This window comes from Erithacus rubecula, assembly GCF_903797595.1.
Source record: "Erithacus rubecula genome assembly, chromosome: 5".
In the NCBI taxonomy this organism is placed as follows: Eukaryota; Metazoa; Chordata; class Aves; order Passeriformes; family Muscicapidae; genus Erithacus; species Erithacus rubecula.
The window spans coordinates 67,078,343-67,099,757 of record NC_136687.1 but is presented as its reverse complement, the minus strand read 5'-3'; the positions used below and the strand labels follow the sequence as shown (position 1 = coordinate 67,099,757).

Sequence of the window (21,415 nt, the reverse complement as noted above, 5' to 3'; positions counted from 1 at the left end):
ACAGTGACAGGGTGTACCAGGGACACCTTGAGCCTGCTCAGCAGCCTGGCTTTGGAAAACTGAGCCATGGGAGAAGGTCAGGGACTGAAAATACTGTAAGGACGGCAGGAAGGGCTGGAAGGGAAGGAAGACACACACCCTGCTGAGCAATGTGGTCTTGAGGGGGGCTTTTTGAGCCATGTCAGGAAGAAGCCAGAACCCAAGAAAAGGCTGTCCTGCTGCAGTTAAGATGGCACCTTGGAAGGCAAAGAGCAGGAGGGGGGGGGACAGAACAGGGGACAGGGAGCAGTGTCCCAGCCAGGCTCTGGAGAGGCAATGGGTTCACACTGGGTGACTCCCTGGCTGCCCAGCACCTCATGTCCCCTTCCCAGGGCTCTGGCACAGAGCAGCTCCCTGGCAGCCTCCGGGTAAAGCCAAGCCAGGTTTGGGTGAAAAGCACAAGATCAGACTGGGAATCCAGGACAACTTTCTTTATTGCTACCAGAAGGCTTTCATCAGTACAATGGCTCTGGATAGGATACCTTCCTCAGGGCTGTGGAGAGAGCTTAGTCGGGACGGGGCGTTCTGAGAACACGGAGCAGACGCGTCCGAGGTGGGCCTGGGACTGGTGCTGGAGGTGAGGTGAGCACAGAACGTGAGGGAGGCTCGGGTGCTTGGCTCTGGCTCTGTGGCTGCCAGTGACACGTTCCAGCCTCGGGCACCCCGCACCCCCCGCAGCGCCGGGAGACGCGCAGGGAGAGCCGGGCTCTGCGCAGGGCAGGGCTATCACTGTGGAGGGAACCGAGCCCTGGCCAGTGAATCCACACCCAGTGCAGCACAGCAAGAAAAACACGGCCTCACTTCTAGTGGTGCAAAACCCACTAACTGCTTTCTGTGTTGGGACAGGCAAACTGGTGTAACTGGGAAAAGTCTCTGTGCGAGGCACAGAGCACCTTCACACTCCTGTGGGAATTGCTGAAGTGTGGAGCAGCTCACAAGCATTGGTTTGGGTTTTTTCCCTGCCTAATCTTTTGTTTAAATCCAGGTTTTCAATATTATCACAATTAAACACCCACCTATGAACAAAAGAGGTTTTCTGTTTAGAAGGGCAAAAGAAAGCTGTGAGGTGGGGCAGGACAGAACGTCATGCATGAGACTGAGAACTAAAAGAGGAGCAAGCAGAAAGGGAGCAAGGAGCAGGTGGGAATGGGATCAGAGAGGCATTAGTCGGCTGGGAAACCTGCAACAGCTCCGCAGGGCTGGTGTGAGCTCTCAGATGTGGAGAATGGGTTACAACACACAAGAGCAGAAAAACAGTGGAACCGACAACACTAGAAAGGAACAGGTTTTTGCTACTTTTTTTGTTTGGTTTTTGGGTCTTTTTTTAGATTTTTATACTTTTTTGTCTTTTTAAGTGCTTAAATAGTGGAACTATAATTAGCCGCACAAGAAATAAAATTCAAAAAAGGGTCGGGATTTTTTTTTTTTCCTGGTTTTCTTTTGGCTCCCTTCAGTTCAGCCTGACGAGGTAGGGCCCCCGCCCGCCCCGCCCGCAGCTACATGACAGACACGGGCTGCAGGGGCGGGCACGGGGACACGCTGCCCTCCTGCCGCGACACGCCGGCGCCGCAGGCGGAGCCCGCGCTCTCCAGGGCCGCCGCCTCCGGAGCCAGCTCTTCGTTGTACAGGCGCTTGATGCCGTCGTAGAAGTCGTCCACTTCCATCTCCTCCACCTTGCGCTTGGCGGGGCCGGGCAGGCGCGGGCAGAGCGCGGCTGTAGCTGTGACGGGCGCTTCTGGCCGGCCGTTGTCCTGGCAGAAACCCGGCCCTGGCACAGAGGAGGGCTGGCGCTGGAGCTCTCCTCTGTTACAGGTCAGCAGGCTCTGCTGGAGGGGACTGTAGACATATACAGAGTTGGGCAGCAGAGAAGGCTGCGCAGTGGAAAGGTGATGTGCCACCAGCTCCCGGCAGTGGATCAGCTGCGAGCTGTCCATCTGGAGTGGGAAGACAAGCAAAGGTGCCGCTGCTTTGGGGTCACTGGCAGGGTGAGGAGAGGGCACCCCTACCATGGTGACTTCCTAAGGTAACCCCTGCTCCTTCCTGCACCTCTTGGGAATCGTTGGGGGAAGGAGGCAGAACTCTGAGATACTGAAGGATTTCACTGCCTGCTTTTAGCAGCTGCAGTGTGCTCCCAGAGTACCTGCAAGGTTCCCTGCATGCTGTCAATGAGTGGAAGAGCCAGAAACAAGGTGGATTTTTCCCTGGTGTGTTTTCTGCCTGGTACAGCAAGGGCCTGTGTAGATCAGGGCACACGGCTCCTCCCCATCACCCGGTGGAGGGGGTCAGGACTGAGGCCTGGCAGCACTGCCCCTCCAGCTGAGGCCAGCCATCCCCACACCAGCAGAACAGCAGGAGCCACGGGCAGCAAGGACTCCAGAGCCCTGGCTGAGCTGGAGCACAGAGCAGGACACGGCCCCCTCCCTCCCTCCCTGCCCTGCTCACCTGTGCCTTCTGGAGCAGCTCGATGATGAGAGCCAGCCAGTCGGGGAGCAGCTTCTCCAGCTCCAGGCTGACGATGGCCAGCGCCAGCATGGAGCCCTTGAACTGCAGCAGCTGGAAACAGGCCATGCAGTGCAGCAGCTGCCGGGTGAGCGCCGCCACGTGCTGCGAGGGGCTGGCCGCGGGCAGCAGCGGCAGCAGCTGCGGCCTGCTGGACACGGCCACGGCGTGGAACTGCGGACACGAGCACAGGAGCTGGCACCGCGCCCTGGGGCACACGGGGAAACAACCCTGAACCCACCCCAGCCTGGCCAGCCTGCCTGCTGGGACCTACCTGGGCTCAAACCCACCCCAGCCTGCCTGCTGAGACCTACCTGGGCTCAAACCCACCCCAGCCTGCCTGCTGAGACCTACCTGGGCTCAAACCCACCCCAGCCTGGCCATCCTGCCTGCTGGGACCTGCCTGGGCTCAAACCCACCCCAGCCTGCCTGCTGGGACCTGCCTGGGCTCAAACCCACCCCAGCCTGCCTGCTGGGACCTACCTGGGCTCAAACCCACCCCAGCCTGGCCAGCCTGCCTGCTGAGACCTACCTGGGCTCAAACCCACCCCAGCCTGGCCATCCTGCCTGCTGGGACCTGCCTGGGCTCAAACCCACCCCAGCCTGCCTGCTGGGACCTGCCTGGGCTCAAACCCACCCCAGCCTGCCTGCTGGGACCTACCTGGGCTCAAACCCACCCCAGCCTGCCTGCTGGGACCTGCCTGGGCTCAAACCCACCCCAGCCTGGCCAGCCTGCCTGCTGGGACCTGCCTGGGCACCTGGGCTCTGCCAAAGGCCCCCTCTTCCACCCTTCTCTCTACAGCGCACAGGGGGCATTCAGGGGCCCTAGATAAACTCCTCAGGCAAGGAGTGAGGATGCAATTCCACACACAACCTCAGGACACATCCCTTGAACTCCTCTCATGTGTGGATCTGGCTCTTGGCCGTGCAGGCCTGCAGCAGGCATGGATCCACACTCACAGCCCTCCTCTGGGGCTTTCTCCAAGGCTTGCACTCATGGTTTCCCTGCTGCCTGGTGCTTAGCTTTCAGGAAAACCACTGGCAGTGAAGAGGTAGGGGCACTATTTTCAGGAGCTGTGAATCTGCAGCTGAAAACACCCCAGACCAGGCTAAAAGGTCAGACAGCAGGCCCACATTTTGGATATTGCACTTCAAGAGTGATGAGTCTCCTCTGGAATTCTCTGGCAAGGCATTTTCTTTCATAAACTATGGGTACAGATGAATTAGAAATACATTCCAAGGTCTTTGTTCCCCTACAGGTAGGATTTTTGTCTAGGTGCTTCTTGACAGATTATTTGCACTGACAGACACCAGAAAGAACATCAATAGCCCTTTACTTACAATATGAAGGAAATCCAGTGGCGTTGCCATGTGAAGATCCCAGTTCAGTTTATCCAGGATGATCTTCTCCATTCTGCGGATCTCAGCTGGAGAACAACCACAAAAGCTATCCCGAGCCAACACTTTCAGTACTGGAATCCTCTGCAGAAGCCAAGGCAAAAAAACAAACCAAGAGAACCCATCATTAGAGAAATGACACCAAGTGCTGGGTTGCTGTCCTGGCAAGTGGCAGCCACCAGGAGCCAGCAAAGGGAGGGCTGGGGGGGCAGCAGTGGATGGTGTTCCACAGAGGAAGGACAGTTACCTCATCTTCCTCAATGGTCTTTGCAGCGAGGAAGAAGCAGCTGATTGCAATACAGTTCAGGTACTTTGGACGGGCCTGTGGGACAGGAGAGCAGAGAGAGCTCTGTGTCAGTGCTGCATTCACCCTTCTGCTGGGGCATCCCAAGCCCCAGGGTCTCCTGGCCATGCCCTGGCAGTGACAAGCTGTGCCAAGCACAATCCCTGCTCCTGAGTTAGGCAGGGCAGGATCTGGCAGCCCTGTGATCAGCACTGGACTGGAAAGAGCTCGGGTTTAGCACTGCTGAACTGGCAAAGAGCAAATCCTGAGGGGAGCTTGTCCCCTCACAGAAAAGCCACCTCACCTGCTGCAGCACAGCTCTGCTCTGAGTACTGCTGCAGGTCACAGGAAATGGGAAGGGAAATGGGAACTGGAAAACACTGGCTTTGCCTGGGCAAGTGTAACTCAGAAAAACCTTTTTAAAAACCCTTGTGAAATTACCACTTGTAATTTCACACTGCAGTTCCCAAAATTGTGCCCCAGGGATTAGTGAGGGAGAGCTGGTCCCTTCCACAAGGAGATGGTTTTTAGGCAAGGTAAGAGGAATTTGGAGGGGAAAGGGGGATTTTTTGTGAGCTTCCTTGACCAGGGGCTTCACTCCTGCTGGCAGTGAACAGCCACTGGCCATGGCCATCTCCTGAGTGGCTGGGGCTGGCAAGGCAGAGGCTGTTCCTGAGCCCTGAGCAGCTCCTGGCAGCTGGGCTCTCCTGGCTGTGCTCAGAGGTGCTGAAGGCAAAGGGAAGTGAAAATGCTGCATTCACAACTTGCACTTGTGCATTCAGGTACCCAAGGGAATGAATTCCCTTAGGGCAGGACTGGGACAGGCCCTGCCAAGGTGCTGTGTGCTGAGATACACCAACACTGCTGGCTCTGGTAACAGCCAGTCCCTGCAATCCCCAAGTCTGCTCCTGGCGAAGGGACTGGTGGTGTTCACAATAAAATCCCTGCTGAAAAAATGGGTTCAGCTGCATCAGAGCAATGAGCTGTGTGGGGGAGGAAAGCTGAGGAGGGAGCACAAAGCCCCAGAGCTCACCCAGACAAAGCCCCTTGCCCCTTCCCTGCTCACTGCCCAAAGCACAGTGAGCTCTGGGCTCACAGTCCCATGCTTCCACAACAGACTCCTTGGCTGCTCCTACTGAAGAAAACCTGCACTGGAGGGCATTGGCTCCTGAGGGATCTAAACCTCTGCCATCTCAGCATTTCAGTAAATCAGCTACTTTGGATTCTTAAAAATAATAACTTCCATGGCTTGCATGAGAACATGATCAATATTTATTAATATTTAAGGGGTGAGTTAATGAATGATGTCACTTGTGTTCCACCCAAGTCTCTCACATGGGAAAGCAAGGGCCCAGGGCTGGAATGCACCCTCCAGCTGCCATCTCCTGAGGGATCCTGCTTACCCAACACTGCTGGTGTGGGGTGGGACACGTGCACATGAGGCCATGGGCTGCTGAGCATGGAATGTAACTGCACACACCAGCCAGGCACCAGGGACAGGAGGCTGTGCCCTCTGGGAGCTGCAGATACTCACCTTCACTGCTGCTAAAAACCTGTCCAAGAGGCTGATGGCCAGGGCGAGCGTTTCTGGGTAAAGGTGGAACTGGTACTTGAGCTTGGCCAGCCACTGGATGACCTCATCCCTCTGCCTTGGAGAAATGGCTACATCCTGGGGGAGAGACACACTGTTCTTACACATGGCCTGACAAAGGCCCAAAGGCTTTACCCCTGCAGGAGACACTCAGCACAGAACAAAAGCCTCCTTTGGAATGGGGGAGCCTGCAGCCAGCCTCAAATCACCATGATGTCCCTGCAGTTACTCACCCCATCCCAAAAACCTGCCTTGGGAAAGACAACTTTCCTTACAGAATCCCAGACCTGACTCCAGTGCCACTGAACACTGAACAGTGGGGAAAAGAGGATGGGAGACTTGTATATTGTCAAGCAGGCTGAGCTCCAGAGTAGTTCCCAGAAATTTATGTAGTTATTATTTTTTTAACCTCCTCAGAACAACGTGGATGCACAGAAATTCCCAGCTGGAACAAAACCCCCCTTGAGAACAGCAGAGTGGAGGGACTCTGTTGGGGTTTAATGGGGAAAGGTTAATATTTTTCTTCAAGTTATGGGGATTTTTTTAGCTCAGTACCTGTTAAAATAAAACTGCAAAGAGCTGACACAGGGCTCTCAGTTGCTGGGGAATGGGGAGGCAGCAGCTGCAGCTCTGCCTGCACTCTGGCTTTGGTGTTTGTGTTTGGCCCGTGCCTGCCCCATCGATCTGTTTGGACAACAGCTACATTTCAAACACACACAGAGCTCAGCCACTGACACAAAATCCTTCCCTGGGATCCAGTTCACAAATATCTCCAGCTTTCCTGGAGCCTTTCACATCAACCAAGGAGCTGCCTGCTCTTGCTCCAAGGGGGATTATTGGGGATGATGAGCACAGATGTGTCCAGAAGCAGGAAAAGCTGGGCTGTAAGTGCCCCCAGTAACATTATGAGGGCAAAGCAGCAGGAATTCATACTAAAGCCACCCCACCACTGATACAAAAGGATTACTCCAGGCTGTGCACCTCACAGACAGGAGCAGTGCCCGTGTTCTGCCCTGACCCTGCTGCTCCAGAGGGGCCTCTGCTCTCAGCTGCAGCCTGGCTCCTCAAGAACCACTACCTGCTCTTTTCCCCATCAAACACTGCTCTTGCTAAAATCAATGCAGCTCCAGGGTGAAATGTGAGACCCCTGGGGCAGGGCCTGGGTGCACAATGAACACACCAGGAGAGGTTATTGAATGCTCTGCTCAAGGTGTTCCCGAGGGTGGGAAGGGACCCAAAGGGGAATGCTCCAGGGGGCTGGAAATGGCACGTGTGGTGCTCCTGCTGGGGAGGGAGGGCTCTGCCTCCAAAATTGAGCTGGCACCTTAAGAACTACAGGGGAAGCAAAGGGAAGGAGGGGATCTCCAGCTCTTTCTGGCTGGGTGTTACTCCAGACCCTATCTGCAAATAAAGGAGCAGGAGGGTGGGGCAGAATCCCCTCACACACAGACAGGTGAGTTTAAACACTGGGAAATGTTGTTTCAGCCTGGTTCAGGAGGCAGGCAGGAGTGAGAACTGGTCTCCCTGCCCCCACAAACCCTGCTGCTGCTCCAACAGGACAAATACCAGGCTCTAGCCCCCTCCCTCAGAGCTGTCCCTGACACCCTCAGAACACCAAGAACAAAATGCAGCACAGTAACGTTAATTAAGCAGCGAGGTCACTGATCCTTAGTTAATTGAAACTAAAAGCAAAACTGAGGCACTCTGGGGGCTGAAAGAGAGAAAGTCCCTTTGGATGGAAAGCAGAGGCTCCTCCTTGGGGCAGAGGCACCTTGTGTGTGTCACTCCTGCTCCAGGCAGGAGAACCAGGGCCCAAGACGTGGGTGCTCTGGAGGGCAAGCACAGAGCAAATCATCTCTAGGGATGCTGACCTCTCTCACACCTTGGGACTTGTGGAATATGCAGGCTGAAATAAATATTATCTGTGAACACACACATGACTCTGTTTCACTGTGGCCTATTTGAGAGAAAACAGCTCAGCTGATAATCATGTCCTTAACGTCTCCTGTCCCAGACAGGTGTTCTGCTCTCTCCCCTTGTCTGTTGCTGCCTGAGGGCTCCTGGGCAGTGAGCAGGTGACCTTTATTAGGACTGGAAATAAAATGAGCTCTCCCAAGGTACACACAACAAGTGGGGAGACAGAGTGAGCCAGAACAGTAAAGGAGGCGTGACACTAGTGACACTCCTATGAAAATAAATCCAAAAATCTTCCCTCACGTTCCTCTCAGCCACAAAGTTACTTGGTAACATGCAAAACTCAACCTTTGACCAGTCTTTATGGCTCCATTTCTCAAGCATTAATCCCATGAAAACTCCTGAATGTCACCTGCATCTCATATAACCCACGTGGGGGAGGGGACAAGGGGAACCACAAGGCACTGGAAAGCCTTTGTGAGATGTGGCTTTGGTGTGCTGCACATGCCCAGAACACTGGCCTGCATTTAAGGGAGGGAATAGGAATTTTTAGACAAGAAGTAGAAACAAAACAGAAGAATCAGGTACATTAAGTCACCAGGAACAAAGTCCCCAGCAGACTGTGCACCCCATCCTAAAAATGGAAAGTCTTCCTGCTTCTGTAGCTATGAGTTTCTTTCTTCCTGTCAAGACCTCAACTGAGACATATTTAGAAACTGACTTTGTTCCGGTTTTGAACACCAGAACAAAAATGTCTCCTAAGGAGTCAAAACAGAAAGCTGACTCCCCAGAAATGCCTCCCTGGTGTCTCCAGGCAGCTCCCTGGATTTCTGCAGACACTGGCAGAGCAGGTGAGCTCATTAAAGCTCCGTGCAGCGGGTCCCCCTTGGAGCAGGAACGGAAAGTTCCACACTCCGGGCTGCCAGATGTGATCCACACAAGGATGCAATTCCCGACTGCCACGGGAAATAAACAAGGCTGGAGTGCAAGGGAGCTGCTGCAGCTGCTCTGCCAGGAAGGCAGGGGATGGCAGGGAACCTGACCTTTCCCAGGTATTACAGAATACAGGGGAATTCCCAGTGCATGCCCATCGCCCAAGTGGGGAACACGGGACAGTTGGACAAGCTGGGTGTCATGAACTGCAGAACAGAGGGAAATGTGTGATTGCAGACTGCAGTGTTCTCAGCTGCTCCTGGCCTCCCAAGCCCTCCGAGCAGGCAGCTGTGCTTGTGCTCTCCTCTGCCCCTGACCTTCCTACATCTCATGCTCACACACAGGCAGCTTCCCCTGCCACTCAGTGATTCCCTACTGCCAGAAAACACTGAGTAGCACAGCACCAGTAATATCAGTGCCTGAGCTGACATGCAGGAAAACAGAAAGAAAAAGGTTACACCAAGAGGAGAGTTTCTGGGGTGGAAATTCCAGGAACAAGGACAAGCAGAGAGGAGGGATTGCTGGGAAGTCTGCCTGAGGCAGGTGGTGGTTGCTGAGGCACCAGAACCAACTCCAGCAAGGCAGAAAGGCAAGTGCCTCCTCCCTGTGAAATCTGCAGCCATGAATCTGGTTTGGTTACACTCGAGTCCCTACCCTATCTTGTTATCCTGTAATCTTATCTCCCTACATTATAATCACCCCAGGAGTACAGCCAGCAGGGAATGACAGCCTGGTTTACCATAAGCCAGAGTCTTAAGCTGTACGTGCCTCAAGACAGCCACAGCTACAACACACTCCACACCTCTGACAACCAGATCACTCCTTTGCAAACCCAAACGTGGATTAACAGAACACTGAGGCCCTTAAAAATGTATTTGCTCCTGCCCAACAGCAGCAGCTTCTCGTGTGCCAGACAGAGAAAACAAACACAGCAGGGATTAGCTGTGACAGCAGCTGACTTACCTGTGTGCATGTTCCATGTGGTGCAACAGCAGCAAGGCTGGATCTGGGCTCTCAGTGTGGCCATTTCAGCCCAACCCAGCAACAAGGGCCAGAAATTCTGTGACACCGTCCTCACATTTCACATTTTGTTTCAGACAGGACTTTGTGGAGTGCACAGGTGTTGGGGGTGCTCAGGTTAGACAGAGGCTCCTCCCAAAGGAGCACAAAGGCACTTTGGGCTGGGTGAGGCCATGAGCAGCCTGGCCCACCCTCCCTGTGGCACAGAGGGGGCCTGACTGTGGAGTCCCCGTGGACTCTCCCACCCTGAATTCTCCTGCAGTCCTGTGGCAACATTCCTCCCTGGAACAGGCCAGGGCCTGGCTCTGCTTCCCTTGACACGAGCTTGCACCCTGCTCCATAAATAGTCCTGCTTGAGTCAGTGGGGCTCTCCCTGGAGCAGGCATCAGATCAATGCTGTCATTAGTGAATTACTCCATAAAATAAAGCTGCTTTTAAGAGCTGTTGCAGAGTTGGTGCCCAGTAGAAAGAGGCACTAATAATCCACACCGTTTGTAAAATGAATTTAATCAGGACAATGGATGGCTGGATGTGCTCTCAGAAGGCCAGCAGAGATCTAACCCCTGTGCTGTGCAGTGTGTTCTGCTCCCTTCAGAGGCTGATTCCCCAGGTGTCAGGGGAGGCAACTGCTCCTGAACACCTCCAGTACTCCCACACCAACCCCTGGGCAGTCCCCTGCCTCTGCTGGGATGGATGATCTGAAGGATAGACATTACCTGATTGGGCTGAATTTTCGGCACATGTGCTTTCCACATTTGAGCTTCCCTAGAGATTGCCATCTCCAGAAGGAGAGACAACCTCTGGCTCTCCAGGGGTCCTGAAAACTTCATGGTGACCCTTGGATCCACCTGCCACCCAGCTGGATACAGCTACCTGCAAAACCAAAGACAGCTGGGTGAAACACTGGGCTGTGCCTGTCCAGGCCAAAACCAGTAACAGCCTGTCAAAAAACTTGCCCGTTACAAATTGAAAACAAAGCAGAGACAAGGTTTTTATCTTTTATTTCTTTAAAGACAACAGATTCCACTACCTGCTCTCAAATGGAGAAGATGTTTTGATGGAAAAGGTTATTTAGGTAGTTCTCAGACTGCCTACCAGGACTGTGGATGCAGATTTTAGATGTATTTTTGACAGTGTTAAATGGCTTAAGCAGAACAGTGAAATGGTAACTGAAGGGTAAATCCATGGGGAAGTTATTGAAACTTCCCATTCTTTGCATGAGGTCTTGTGCAATCCCCCCAGGTGGATATTGGCCAAACACTAACCAGGCATCTTCATGTGAATACAACAGCCCAGGCTGTATTTACAGGAAATAAGCAAGGTGCTGACTCTGAGAAAATCAACAGAATCCAGAGGGAAACCAGCCCCTTATTATAAATAACAACAAAAGCAGCTCTGAGCAAATGAAGATTCAAGGTGCTTTCCCAGAGCTAAAGGAAACCTTAAAGATCAAAACTGATAGAGAACAAATACTATTCTTTACTCACACAACCTGCACCAGGTATAAAACCACACTCCAGCCCCACTTAAGAGCCCAGAAGGTTTTAAGTGGCAAATAAACGTCAGGGCCCTCTGTCCTGAACAGGAACCCCTTCTGTATCAGATTTTTATAGAACAAATCCTGCTCTAAGAACAAGGGACAGCCTGTACTGGCTTGGCATATCCCTACCTGAGGTGTCCAGATGTCACTGAACAGACAGAACATCTTGGGACCAGGAGGCCTGAGCAGGGCTCCTAAAGCTCTGTGGTGTGTCTCTTCTCACCAGCCCCCAAATGGCCACTGTGGGCTGAAAAATCCCTATTAAAAGTTCCTCCTTTGTCCAGAGGGAGACTGCCTGGGGAAGTGAAACTCCAGAACCTCCAACCACAGCTTATTTACGTGCATTTACTCAGCTTTGCATTTCTTTTTTAAACCTGGGGCTGATCCTGAGGACACTGGTTGTAAATGGGGCTGAAGGGAAAACAGGGATGCACAGTCACAGCTTTCCCTTGGGGGCTCCATTAGAGCCTCCCATCAGAGGCACAGTTTTCCCTGTGGCCAGACTGGCTCCCAAAGGCTGCATCCCTCACATCTCATGGCAAAGCTGTGCCTGAGCACTGCACCAAGTGGAATGTGGCAAGGTTGGTGGGACCATGGTGGAAGCAGGGAACAGTGCTGGGAGCTAGGGACTGGGAGCAGCTTGCTTCACACTTGTCAGGAAAAAAACAGCAGCTATATTTAGCCTGACCATGTCTCCTAATATGAAATATTGATGGTCCTTCCTTGGTTTTGCAGGAAAGAGAGAGTAATTAGCCAAGCCCCAAATCACTGGAGACAACACAGGGAAAAATGTCAGGTTTTTTTCTGCTGTGACTGATAAACACTCCCACCATATTTATAACACAAATGGGTTTCACAGGCCTCTGGAAGCAGAGAAGAGTTTTTAGTGACCCTGATCCCCTCTGTGCTGGTCAGTGGCCCAGCAGGGAGCTCAGGGTGTCCCTGCAGCCCTGGCACAGCCAGCGCCGTGCAAGGGGCACTTTCAGTGAGTGCTGCTGCCAACTGCTCTCCAGCTGGCAAGGGCAAAAAGAGAGGAAAATAACCTTTCCTTTGTGAACTGGGGACGTAATTCAGCTGAGGGCTGAGGCACAATAACCTTTATAAGGGAAAAAAGGCGAGGAATGACGTGCTTGAAGTCTCCCTTGGAGCGAGAGCGGCGCAGTTCTGCAGCAGGAGAGCACAGCTGGGACAGTGGCCAAGCAGCCCGGGGCTCAATCCAGTTTGCATCTCCATTTCCATAGCTCTCCATCAGATAAATGCGTGCCTTTGGAAAAATCTGCCAGCAGGATTGTGTGCAGGCTTCCCCAAACACCAGGGAGCAGAGGCACAGCAGGGCTGGCACAGCTTCCCAAAACCCAGCACAGGGAGCTCCAGCGACTCTCCTCTCTGCCCAGCTCAGGACAGGGACACCTGAGCAGTCCCCAGAAGTGACAGCAGCACCAGAGAACCCCGTTGGTTTGGCAGCACCTCTCAGACAGCAGCAGGGCCAGCAGGAGGCCTGAGCCTGCCCCCACCCCAAACACTGGCTCCAGCCAAAATCTTCCTGTGTTTTCTGCAACCAAGCCCGAGCCACCCTCAGCTGGAGGAGCTGCCCAAACTGGGACAGTCACCATGAACTAACCCAGCCCAGCTTTCTGCTTCTTGCCCTGATTTAAAACTCAGCTGTAGCTCCAGGGAACTGGCTTTTTGAGTTTGGGGCTTTTTTCCTTGTGGTTACTTGGGGAATTTTTCAAGCACTGTTCAAACAGTTCCTAAAGTTCCTGATCTGCACTGGAAGGTCAGCTGGCTGCACTGAAACCTCTTGAAGAACAGCTGGGGAGTGAATAAAGGAGAAGTGAGCCCAGTGGCTTTGTGAGGAGCTGCAAGTCAGATCTTGCTCTGAAATTAAGATTCAAAACCTTGGCGTGAGTTTTTCGCTTGTGAGAGGCATCAAAAATCACCTCCTTATCCATGACAAACACCCCGAGCTGGCCCATAAAATAAAGATCTCTCATCTCATAAAGATCTCTCTCCACACCAAGTTTATAGCCACCTCGACTCAAAGAAATGCTTTTCACTTCCCCTGGAGAGATTTTAGGCTGCCAAATGCTGCAGGCTACAGTTTCCAAAAGCAGTTTCTGCAGGAATTGGGGCAGACAACTCCCGGACCAAACAACACTTCATAGTTTGGGGGTGCATTTATGTGGGATGCAAAACAGAGGAGGTTTTAATGTTAAGGCTTTGCAATCACCTGCAGTGACTATAAAAAATGCCTCCTGCACATAAAAGATGCTGTTCCAGGAACACACTATCCACTCACAGGACAAGCTCCTGACACAGCTCCCGATTTTCTTGCCCCCAGCTGCAATTTAACTGTCCTCATACAACTGAATGACAAACAGGATCACTGAAATAATTCAGGGCAGTAACAAAAACCTCTTTGGTTTTGATTGTGGCTTGTTTTCTGCTTGCTATGGCAGGGAGGGGTAGGGGGAAAGTGTTAGTTTGCTTTTTAACACAGCTCATTAGGTAAACAATTAACAAGATTTCTAGGGCTAGAGACAGCCCAAATCCCACTGTCTCTGTTCTGCACATCAGTCCAGGTGGGTATTCTCAACAAGGGGGGTAATTCCAGTAGAGCTGAAGCACCACACCAATGCCTGCAGACCTCTTATTTTCAGGGCCCAGTGGCCAGATCTGCTTCAGCTTTAGCAGGCAATAATAAAATCTCACAGATGACCTGCAAACAGATTGTTCTGGGCACTGGGGGGAAGGGGAAGCAGAAGGAAGAGAGGAGGAGACTGAATTCCTGGGAGCTCCAGCCAGCCATCTGTGATTTCAAAGGATCCAAGCCTACTGCTAGCAGAGACATCTAACTGCAAGTTGTGATTAGAAATTTCAAAGCTGTGGCCGGGGGCTGGGATGGATGTTAGTTTTAGTACCTGGGGCTTTCTCTCAGCTTAACTCTTTCCTCACTCTGGCAGTGAGTCTGGAACTATGGAAATGCCACAGCACAGCCTGATGTGACAGAAATAAATGAGCAGTTGGTTCAAACCAACTGGTTTGGGTTGTACAGAATAAATGGCCAACGGAAACAGCTCGACACTGTTGTGAAACAATAAAAATTTTTCAAGCTAAATGGCTGGGAAAGTATCTTTGGGAATACAATTTGAAATGTTCACACCTACGTAAGCATGTCTGTTTGAAGCAATGAGCTGACTTGTGGTCACATGCCAAGCTCAGTAAGAATTCTCCCCATGAGCAGTGGGTCAGTGCTAAGGCCTGCAGGTGATCTCACACCTTCCACCAGCAGCACCTGGGAGCCCTGGCCAAGGCCACATTTGGAAAGAGAGTTTCTGGAGGCTGGGAGAGGAAGAGGGCCCTTGTGTGTGTGACTCAGCCCCAGCTGCCTCCCACAGCCTGGTACAAAGGCAAGGCTGGGAGGTACTGCTCACGTACATCACTCGCTCGCCACTTCTCTTCCTCCAACCACATTTTCCCTGGGAGTGCAAATAAAGCTGACCTCATTTTAGTGCTGCTTTTCCAAACACATGAATTCTCCAAACATTTTAAAGGAACCTGCCAGCTAAAACCACGGGTAGGAAAGGGAATGCAGAGCACTGTTTTGATGGCAGGGAGGGGAGGGGTTTACACGTCTTGTTTTGAAACAGAAATCCCAGGGTCCATTTAGCAGCTAGGAAGGAGGAGCCCTCTGGAAAAAGCTGCTCCATAAACAGGACCAGTTCTAAGACATCTCTGCTCCCCTTCATTCCCCCAGCCTTGTGACTGACATCAGGGGTTTGCTGTTTACAGGAAATTTAAAATGATATTTTCCAAACTAGGGGCTTTTAAAAAACAAGGTAGAAGATGAGCTCCTGAGTGAAATTTCAGACAATGTCACCATTCTTCCCTTCTGGAGGGATGGGCATGCTTCCAGACCCATGCCTGCCCCACTCCCTGCTCCAGTGGCTCTGGCAGAAGTGCCAGAGGAGGAGGAGGAGGAGGTTTTCATTTCCTTTTTGTCAGGCAACTGCCAAGATGAGTCCATTCAAGCAGCCTTTGGCCAGAAAGGTGTTTGGTCAGTAAGGGCTTAAATATTCCACGCCACAGCTTCCGAGCGGTGCAAACAGGCTGCTTGAATCACAGCTCCTTTCCCTGCTGGGGCAGACACAGACAAACTGGGCATAACAGGGACACTCAGGATTCAGCCCTGGGACAACTGCTCCAGCTGCACAACGTGTGTGTTGATACAAAAAAGGAGATTAATTCAATGTATTGTCATGAGTTCTGCTCTGAGATTTTGGTTTATTTGAAGCTAAAAATGAATGGAAGATGTGAATTCCTCACAACGTTTATACAAATCAGCCACAGGATAGATTTCAGTAGGAATGGGCCCTGCTATTGTTTGGCAGCAGATCCCAAGGCTCAGGAACAGGTCAGGAATGTGATCCTTTACTGTGTGCACTGGGGTGTCACGTCAAGGACAGTCAGCCCTCCCTGGGACAATCACAAGGGTCACATGCCAAAAAGATAGTGCCATCCTCTTGTTCAGAACTGAAGCACCAGACAGAATAAAACAAAGAGAAATGAGCGTTTGCTGCAATGAGCCCAATTACATTTCCATTTTTTCCAATGTAAATGACAGATAAATCCAAGCCAGCAATGGCTGAGCCTTGTACAAATCCCCTGTACACCACTAGCCAAGGAATGAGCAGCTCCCACGGGCAACTGAGCAAGGTTTGCCTGGCAGCCTCTGGGCTCTGCCTGGGGACTCTCTGGGTCTTTTGGGGACAAGGCTCAGGACTACTGGGGAACACCTGAGAACCTCTGAGGAACTTGGGGGAGCTGCTGTTGCTGAGCCACTAAACCAGGGGGCTGGGGGAACCCCAACAACTTCCAAGGAGCACCACCAGCTGCCCCAAATCAGGGAGAGCCAAGCACCCACTCAGCAGCACCTGGGCAGGTGGTGTAAGAGGAGCTGGAGGCAGCAGCACCTTCCAGCAGAGCTGATGTGGAGCTGAGCTGTTGTGAAGAGGGACTCTGGCAGCCCTGCCCCAGTACAGTTAGTCTTAGGCATGGTGGTGGCATCAACAGGGCCATTTCCTGGTCCTGCAAGTGTCCTTGTCTAGGAAGAGCTGTGGTGCTGAGTGAAGGAGTTTTAGGAGAAGTGAGCAGGCTGCACAACACCAGTTTTATGGGAGATGGACAAGCTTTCCTCTGGGATTTGTCAGCTTGGAGAGCCTCAGCCCCACCTGCAGCAGAGAAGCAGGCAGTGCCCACCATGATGGTAAGTGAAGTGCCTGGGGAGAAGGGCAAGGGTGGAAGCAGGTGATTGCTGGCACTGAAAGAAAACCTTCTGCCCCACCTCAAGGTTTGTAACCACAAAACAGGTTCAAATCATGTGGGGTGAGAGGACAGGAAGGCATCAAAAAAACCCATCAAATGATGCCTAAGTGGGGTCACATTCAGCATTTGCATGTAAGCATGGACACATCTGTGAGGTCCATTCTGGAGAAAAACTAAACTTAGACACTCAGGCACTTGGGGGTCTCAAGGGCTAAAAGCTCAAAGCAGTGCAGAGCAGCTTGTCTCCTCTTCATGCAGCAGGAAGGCTTTAAAATTAAAAAATAAATTTAAAAAAAGGGGCAAACCAAAGCTGGCATTATGTAATGTCTCACTGGTAGTCTCCTCAAAGCAACACATGCAGAGCATGATTCACTTCTCCCACCACCAATGTAACTTGGTATAAATCAACAGTAACTTGAAGGAAGTCACTCCAAGGAAAACCAAGCTCACAAAGTATGAGTGAGAGCAGTAATTTCATAAAACAGGGCCAGAGGCTTTCAACCCCATAAAAAATGACTCTCTAGAGGCAAGGGCCAACAGGCACTCGGAATTGAAAGCATCATGCACCACCTTTTAAGTAATATAATCCCCTGAAACCTAATAAATACAATGCCTCTGTGGGCAAAAACACAGACAGGACTCAGCACTGCCTCTTTTTGTCTTTTGGCAGTAGTCAGTCATTAACCTCAATGAACAGTGATAAAACCAAACAAGTTTGCACCCCGTTCAACACCCACATCCAAAACATGTCTGACTACAATGGCCTAATTCCTCCTGACAACAACAAAAGAGAATTTTGTCTGAAAGCCTAAGTGCTCACCAAGGCCAGTATTTTGCTTTATAGATTCTGATTGGCTTTGGGATAAATTAGTGATTACAGCTAATATCAGGATACAGTGTGAGGCAGTAAAAAGAGATAATTATGAGGAAATGAGGAATTATCTGCTGTTGAAACAATAGATCAATTATGAGGTACAGCACAGTAGCTGCAGAGCAGCATTCTTGTGCTCTGAGGGTACTGCCTCCTCTTTCTCATCAACCAAAGGGAACCCACAGTTATAAAGCTTAATTATCCTCCAGGAGCTCAAGCTTGCTGACTAATTAGCCTCTTGTTGAGACAATACAGAGAAGGATATAATTCCAATTGTCTGCAAAAATAGCATGGCACAGGCACAGTCCTGGCTCTTCCTTGTATGTTCCTCTCTCCTGTCCTGTGAGAGCCTTGATATACCCACAGTTCTGGACAGCCTAAAACCAGTCTCAAGCCTAAAATAAACCCAGAAACAGGAGCTGTGAGGCAACAAAAAGGTCCAAAAGCCTCTGGCAGATGGGTTCAGCCAGCAGCTCCCATCATCCTGGTGAAGATGTTTGGTGTCTGGGCTGCTGAGCAGCAGGGAATATCTGCAGTAATGTGTGAGCTTTTAGAGGAGTTTATGGCACTGCAAGTGCAAATACCCACTGTGGTTAGTAAATCAGTGTTGATAATACTTGCAGTCAGCAAACACACAGGAAGGGAAAATGTCAGACCACATCTGCTCCATCCAGAGACTGGAGACACCTGAGATTGCCTTCCATCTCAGTGACTTCACTGCACTGCCTTGGCTTTTGGAAATAGCTATTACTGAGCTGTGTTCTAATAGAAACTATTCTCAATGAAGGAGAATCCCCTTAAAATGCACCTCCCTGATGGGCAGCCTGGCTTTCCTGCTGCTTCATTGGAGTGTGCTGCTGAACAGGTCTTTGGTCAGAACCTCCTCAGGCCCCACCAAGTCATGGGAGCCAAGGAAAAAAAGCAAACACAGGCAGATTCCCAGGAAAGTTAGTTCTGGGCACACATTCTGCATATTGCAGGGGAGGAATTCAGATCCCACAGCTTCCTCCATCTGGAGATGCAGGTCTTCTTCATTCACAGTTGCTCAGGCAATTGAGTCCTAAGGGTTATCATTTGGCACTCAAAATATGATGTCTGGTTTTCCTGAGACTAGTGGTCCTGCCTGATCTTTTTAAAATCCCTCAGTGTGGCATAAACTGCAAATGTTTTTATCTATCCCTTCCATCACCCAGTTCAAATGGATCATTTATGCTGGTGTGATGATGAACTTTATTTCCTAAATATAAAAAGTGCCTTGTGTAAACACAATGATTAGACCTGTGAACATAAATGTTCCCAAAAAGCCAGTTCAGCATGAGGTCAAGACTAATTACTGCTTTAACCATTAGGTTGCTGGAGGTGTGCAAGGGAAAGCATCTTCCAGCAGGACCTGAGGGATCTTCCACCACAGGGATGCTGATGGAAGTCCCATTTCAGTCCCATTGCAGGAGGGATGCTAAGAGGCAGGTGAGCACAGAAAGGCTGAGAATGGAAAATGAAAGAGGCTGTAATTACAGGGGAGATGCTCAAAGCTTTCCCAGGCTGTCATCACTTGGTCCACCAAAAAGCTTCTCCCAGGGCAGTGACATGAGTAAAGGCAGCAGCACTGAACAGTGTCACACTTGACTGACCCCTGATTAAACTGATAAATGGGGCACATATTACTGGAACCACCTGAAAACAGGAAAATAACTCATTTACTCCCAGGGCTGACTGCATCAAAGGGTGACTGTAAGATGGAAGGCAGGTCTGGAACAGGCAAACACAGCTCCCAAGACCCAGGCAGAGCAATGCAGTGCAGTTCCTGCTCCCTGTGGGCTCAGGGGCTGCAGCCCTGGGACACCCCAACCATGGAACAGCAGGAAAGCCTGGTGTCCAGCAAGCAGGACCTTCTGTGGGCAGGATCTCAACAGAAAGGCTCTCATCAGAGGCAGGATCAGTGTTTTTGATAGGGTCCTGAACCAAATTAACTGCAGGACTTGAACAGTAAAAGCAGCAGCTAAACTTAGTTCTGCCACATCAAACTGTGCCTAAGTTCTACACAGAGGTGAAAGATAATTAAAACTGAGTGTGTGTATCTATATACACACACCCCCCATGTGAAAGTTCAGTTCCTGCTGGGGAGAAGCCAAAAAATGAGCTTCCCACATCCCACGCCAAGGTCTGTGTAGGCACTGATGAGAACAAGCCCTCCCTCCCCCTGCCCTACGAGCCAGCTGAACTACTTGAAATCCAAATGTGAATCATTTGCAGGCATCCAAAATCCAACCCTGGAGACAAGGAAAAGATGCCATGATTTGCCTTTTGAGAGACACCCTCACCTTGCCTGACCTGGGCTCCAGGTGTACCTGCAGTGGGGCAGAGATGGGGGGCACAGCTGCCAGCCCTGCAGCCAAAGGGGAGATGCTTCCCTTTCCCAAGGATGTCATGCACCACATGCATCTTGCTCGGTTTAAACATTTTTATTTAAAAAAAAATAAATCTCACCCTTCTGTCTTTAAAAGGGGTTGTGCCATGTACACGCTGTTGTAGCACACCACAGAAAGAAATGTCTGGGAGCACACAAAGACTGATGCTAAAATAATTTTTAAACTCAGTCTTGAATCAACCTGTTGTCTAATCTAACACCCTTACTTTTAAGAGTGGTAAGATCAGGGATTGCTCCTTTTTCCCCTCCTTCACAGGGTCAAAAGGGGAGGATAGAGCAGATTTTGCTGTGTTCAATGGACAAGTTTTCAGGAGGGTTCTTTGTCACTCTGCTTTCTACCTAGGCACAAAAACCCATGGCCATCTCACTCCCTTCAGTCCACGCCTTTGGAGAAGGATTTAGAGAACAGAGTGCTGCTCTTCCTTCAAGGAAACTTCTTCCATCACAGCCGCTAAGAGGGAAGCAGGGAGAGAGTGCAGCCCATCTCTGCAAACGAGGTACACGAAGGAAAGAGAACAAAACCCAAAACCAGGAGGCCTACAGGGAAGCTGGAGAGAGACTCTTGTTCAGGTACCGTACTGATAGAACAGAGTAATGGGTACAAACGGGAAGAGGGAAACTTAGGTTCGATATTCGGAAGAAACTCTTTACTAGGAGGTTAGGGAGGCTGTGGATGTCCCAACCCTGAAAGTGTTCCAAGCCGGGCTGGGTAGTGTTTTGAAGAACCTGGTCACCTGGAGGTGTCCTGCCCATGGCACAGGCTCTTCCAGGTGCATTCCAACCCTTCAGATGCTGTGCCCAGAGTCACACCGGGGGCACAGACGGTGCCGACCCCCTGCACGGGGCGGGGGGACGGGACAGGGGCCGCACAAAGCCCGGCTGGCAGGCGCTCGGCGCGCGTTTCCTCGCAGCGTTCACACTCGCAGCGTTTGCAATCGCCCCCCCGATCCCCCCGCGGCTCTCACCTCCCCTGCGCGGCGGCGGGGTGCCCGGCGGGGCCCGGCCATCAGCACCCCATGGCGGGGCGGCGGCGCCGGGGCTCCTCCGCGGCGCTTCAGCACCGTGCGGGGCCCATGCCCGGGGCGGCGGCGGCGGCCGGCGGGCTCCTCATGTCGCCATGACGGGGTAGGGAAGGAAGGGTGAGGGGCAATCTTGGGGGGGGGGGGGGGGGAAGGGGGTGAGCGGGCCGCCGCGCGGGAGGGAGGGAAGGGGGTTAAATTAAAATAAAATAAAATAAAAACGAAAAGGGAGGGGAGGGGAGCGAGAGGCAGCCCGCAGCCAGCCGCTTCCCGGGGGGTTCGGGGAGGGGAAGGGGGGGGAGAAAGAAGCGCCGGCGAGGCGGCGCGAGCGTCCCTCAGCGCGGAACCGCCTCGCCTCAGCGCCGCCGGCCGCGGACAAAGCCCCGCGTCACGGCTGCGGCAGGCTGCAGGCGGCTCCCCCTTCCCCGTCCTCCCCTCCCGGTTCGTCCCTCCCGATTCTCCCCCCCGGGCCCGGTGGCGGTGAGGGGGAGCGGGGTGGCGGCGGGGGGAACGGGGGGAGAACGGGGACTCTTTTCCCTGGCGGAAGCATCGCGC

At 52.0% G+C, this 21,415-nt stretch overlaps 1 protein-coding gene across 1 annotated transcript; it reads right to left on the bottom strand.

Annotated features, from left to right (window-relative positions):
* Positions 1-1,209: 1,209 nt before the first annotated feature.
* Positions 1,210-21,164, bottom strand: CCNI (cyclin I). Its single transcript, XM_079306009.1, has 7 exons — positions 20,807-21,164; positions 10,394-10,550; positions 5,754-5,888; positions 4,184-4,258; positions 3,880-4,020; positions 2,482-2,712; positions 1,210-1,973 (listed from the first exon to the last, which is right to left on the bottom strand). Exons 2-7 carry the CDS (start codon positions 10,505-10,507, stop codon positions 1,536-1,538), a joined length of 1,134 nt encoding a protein of 377 aa, XP_079162135.1. The 5' UTR covers positions 10,508-10,550; positions 20,807-21,164; the 3' UTR covers positions 1,210-1,535.
* Positions 21,165-21,415: the final 251 nt, after the last annotated feature.

Bases quoted from the DNA above. Each gene is read 5' to 3' on its own strand.
- CCNI (XM_079306009.1), bottom strand. From the start codon at position 10,507: ATGAAGTTTTCAGGACCCCTGGAGAGCCAGAGGTTGTCTCTCCTTCTG. The intron at 4,259-5,753 runs GTGAGTATCTGC...CCTGTCCCACAG, and splicing joins GGTTTTTAGCAGCAGTGAAG to GCCCGTCCAAAGTACCTGAA. The intron at 4,021-4,183 runs GTAACTGTCCTT...TGGCTTCTGCAG, and splicing joins AGACCATTGAGGAAGATGAG to AGGATTCCAGTACTGAAAGT.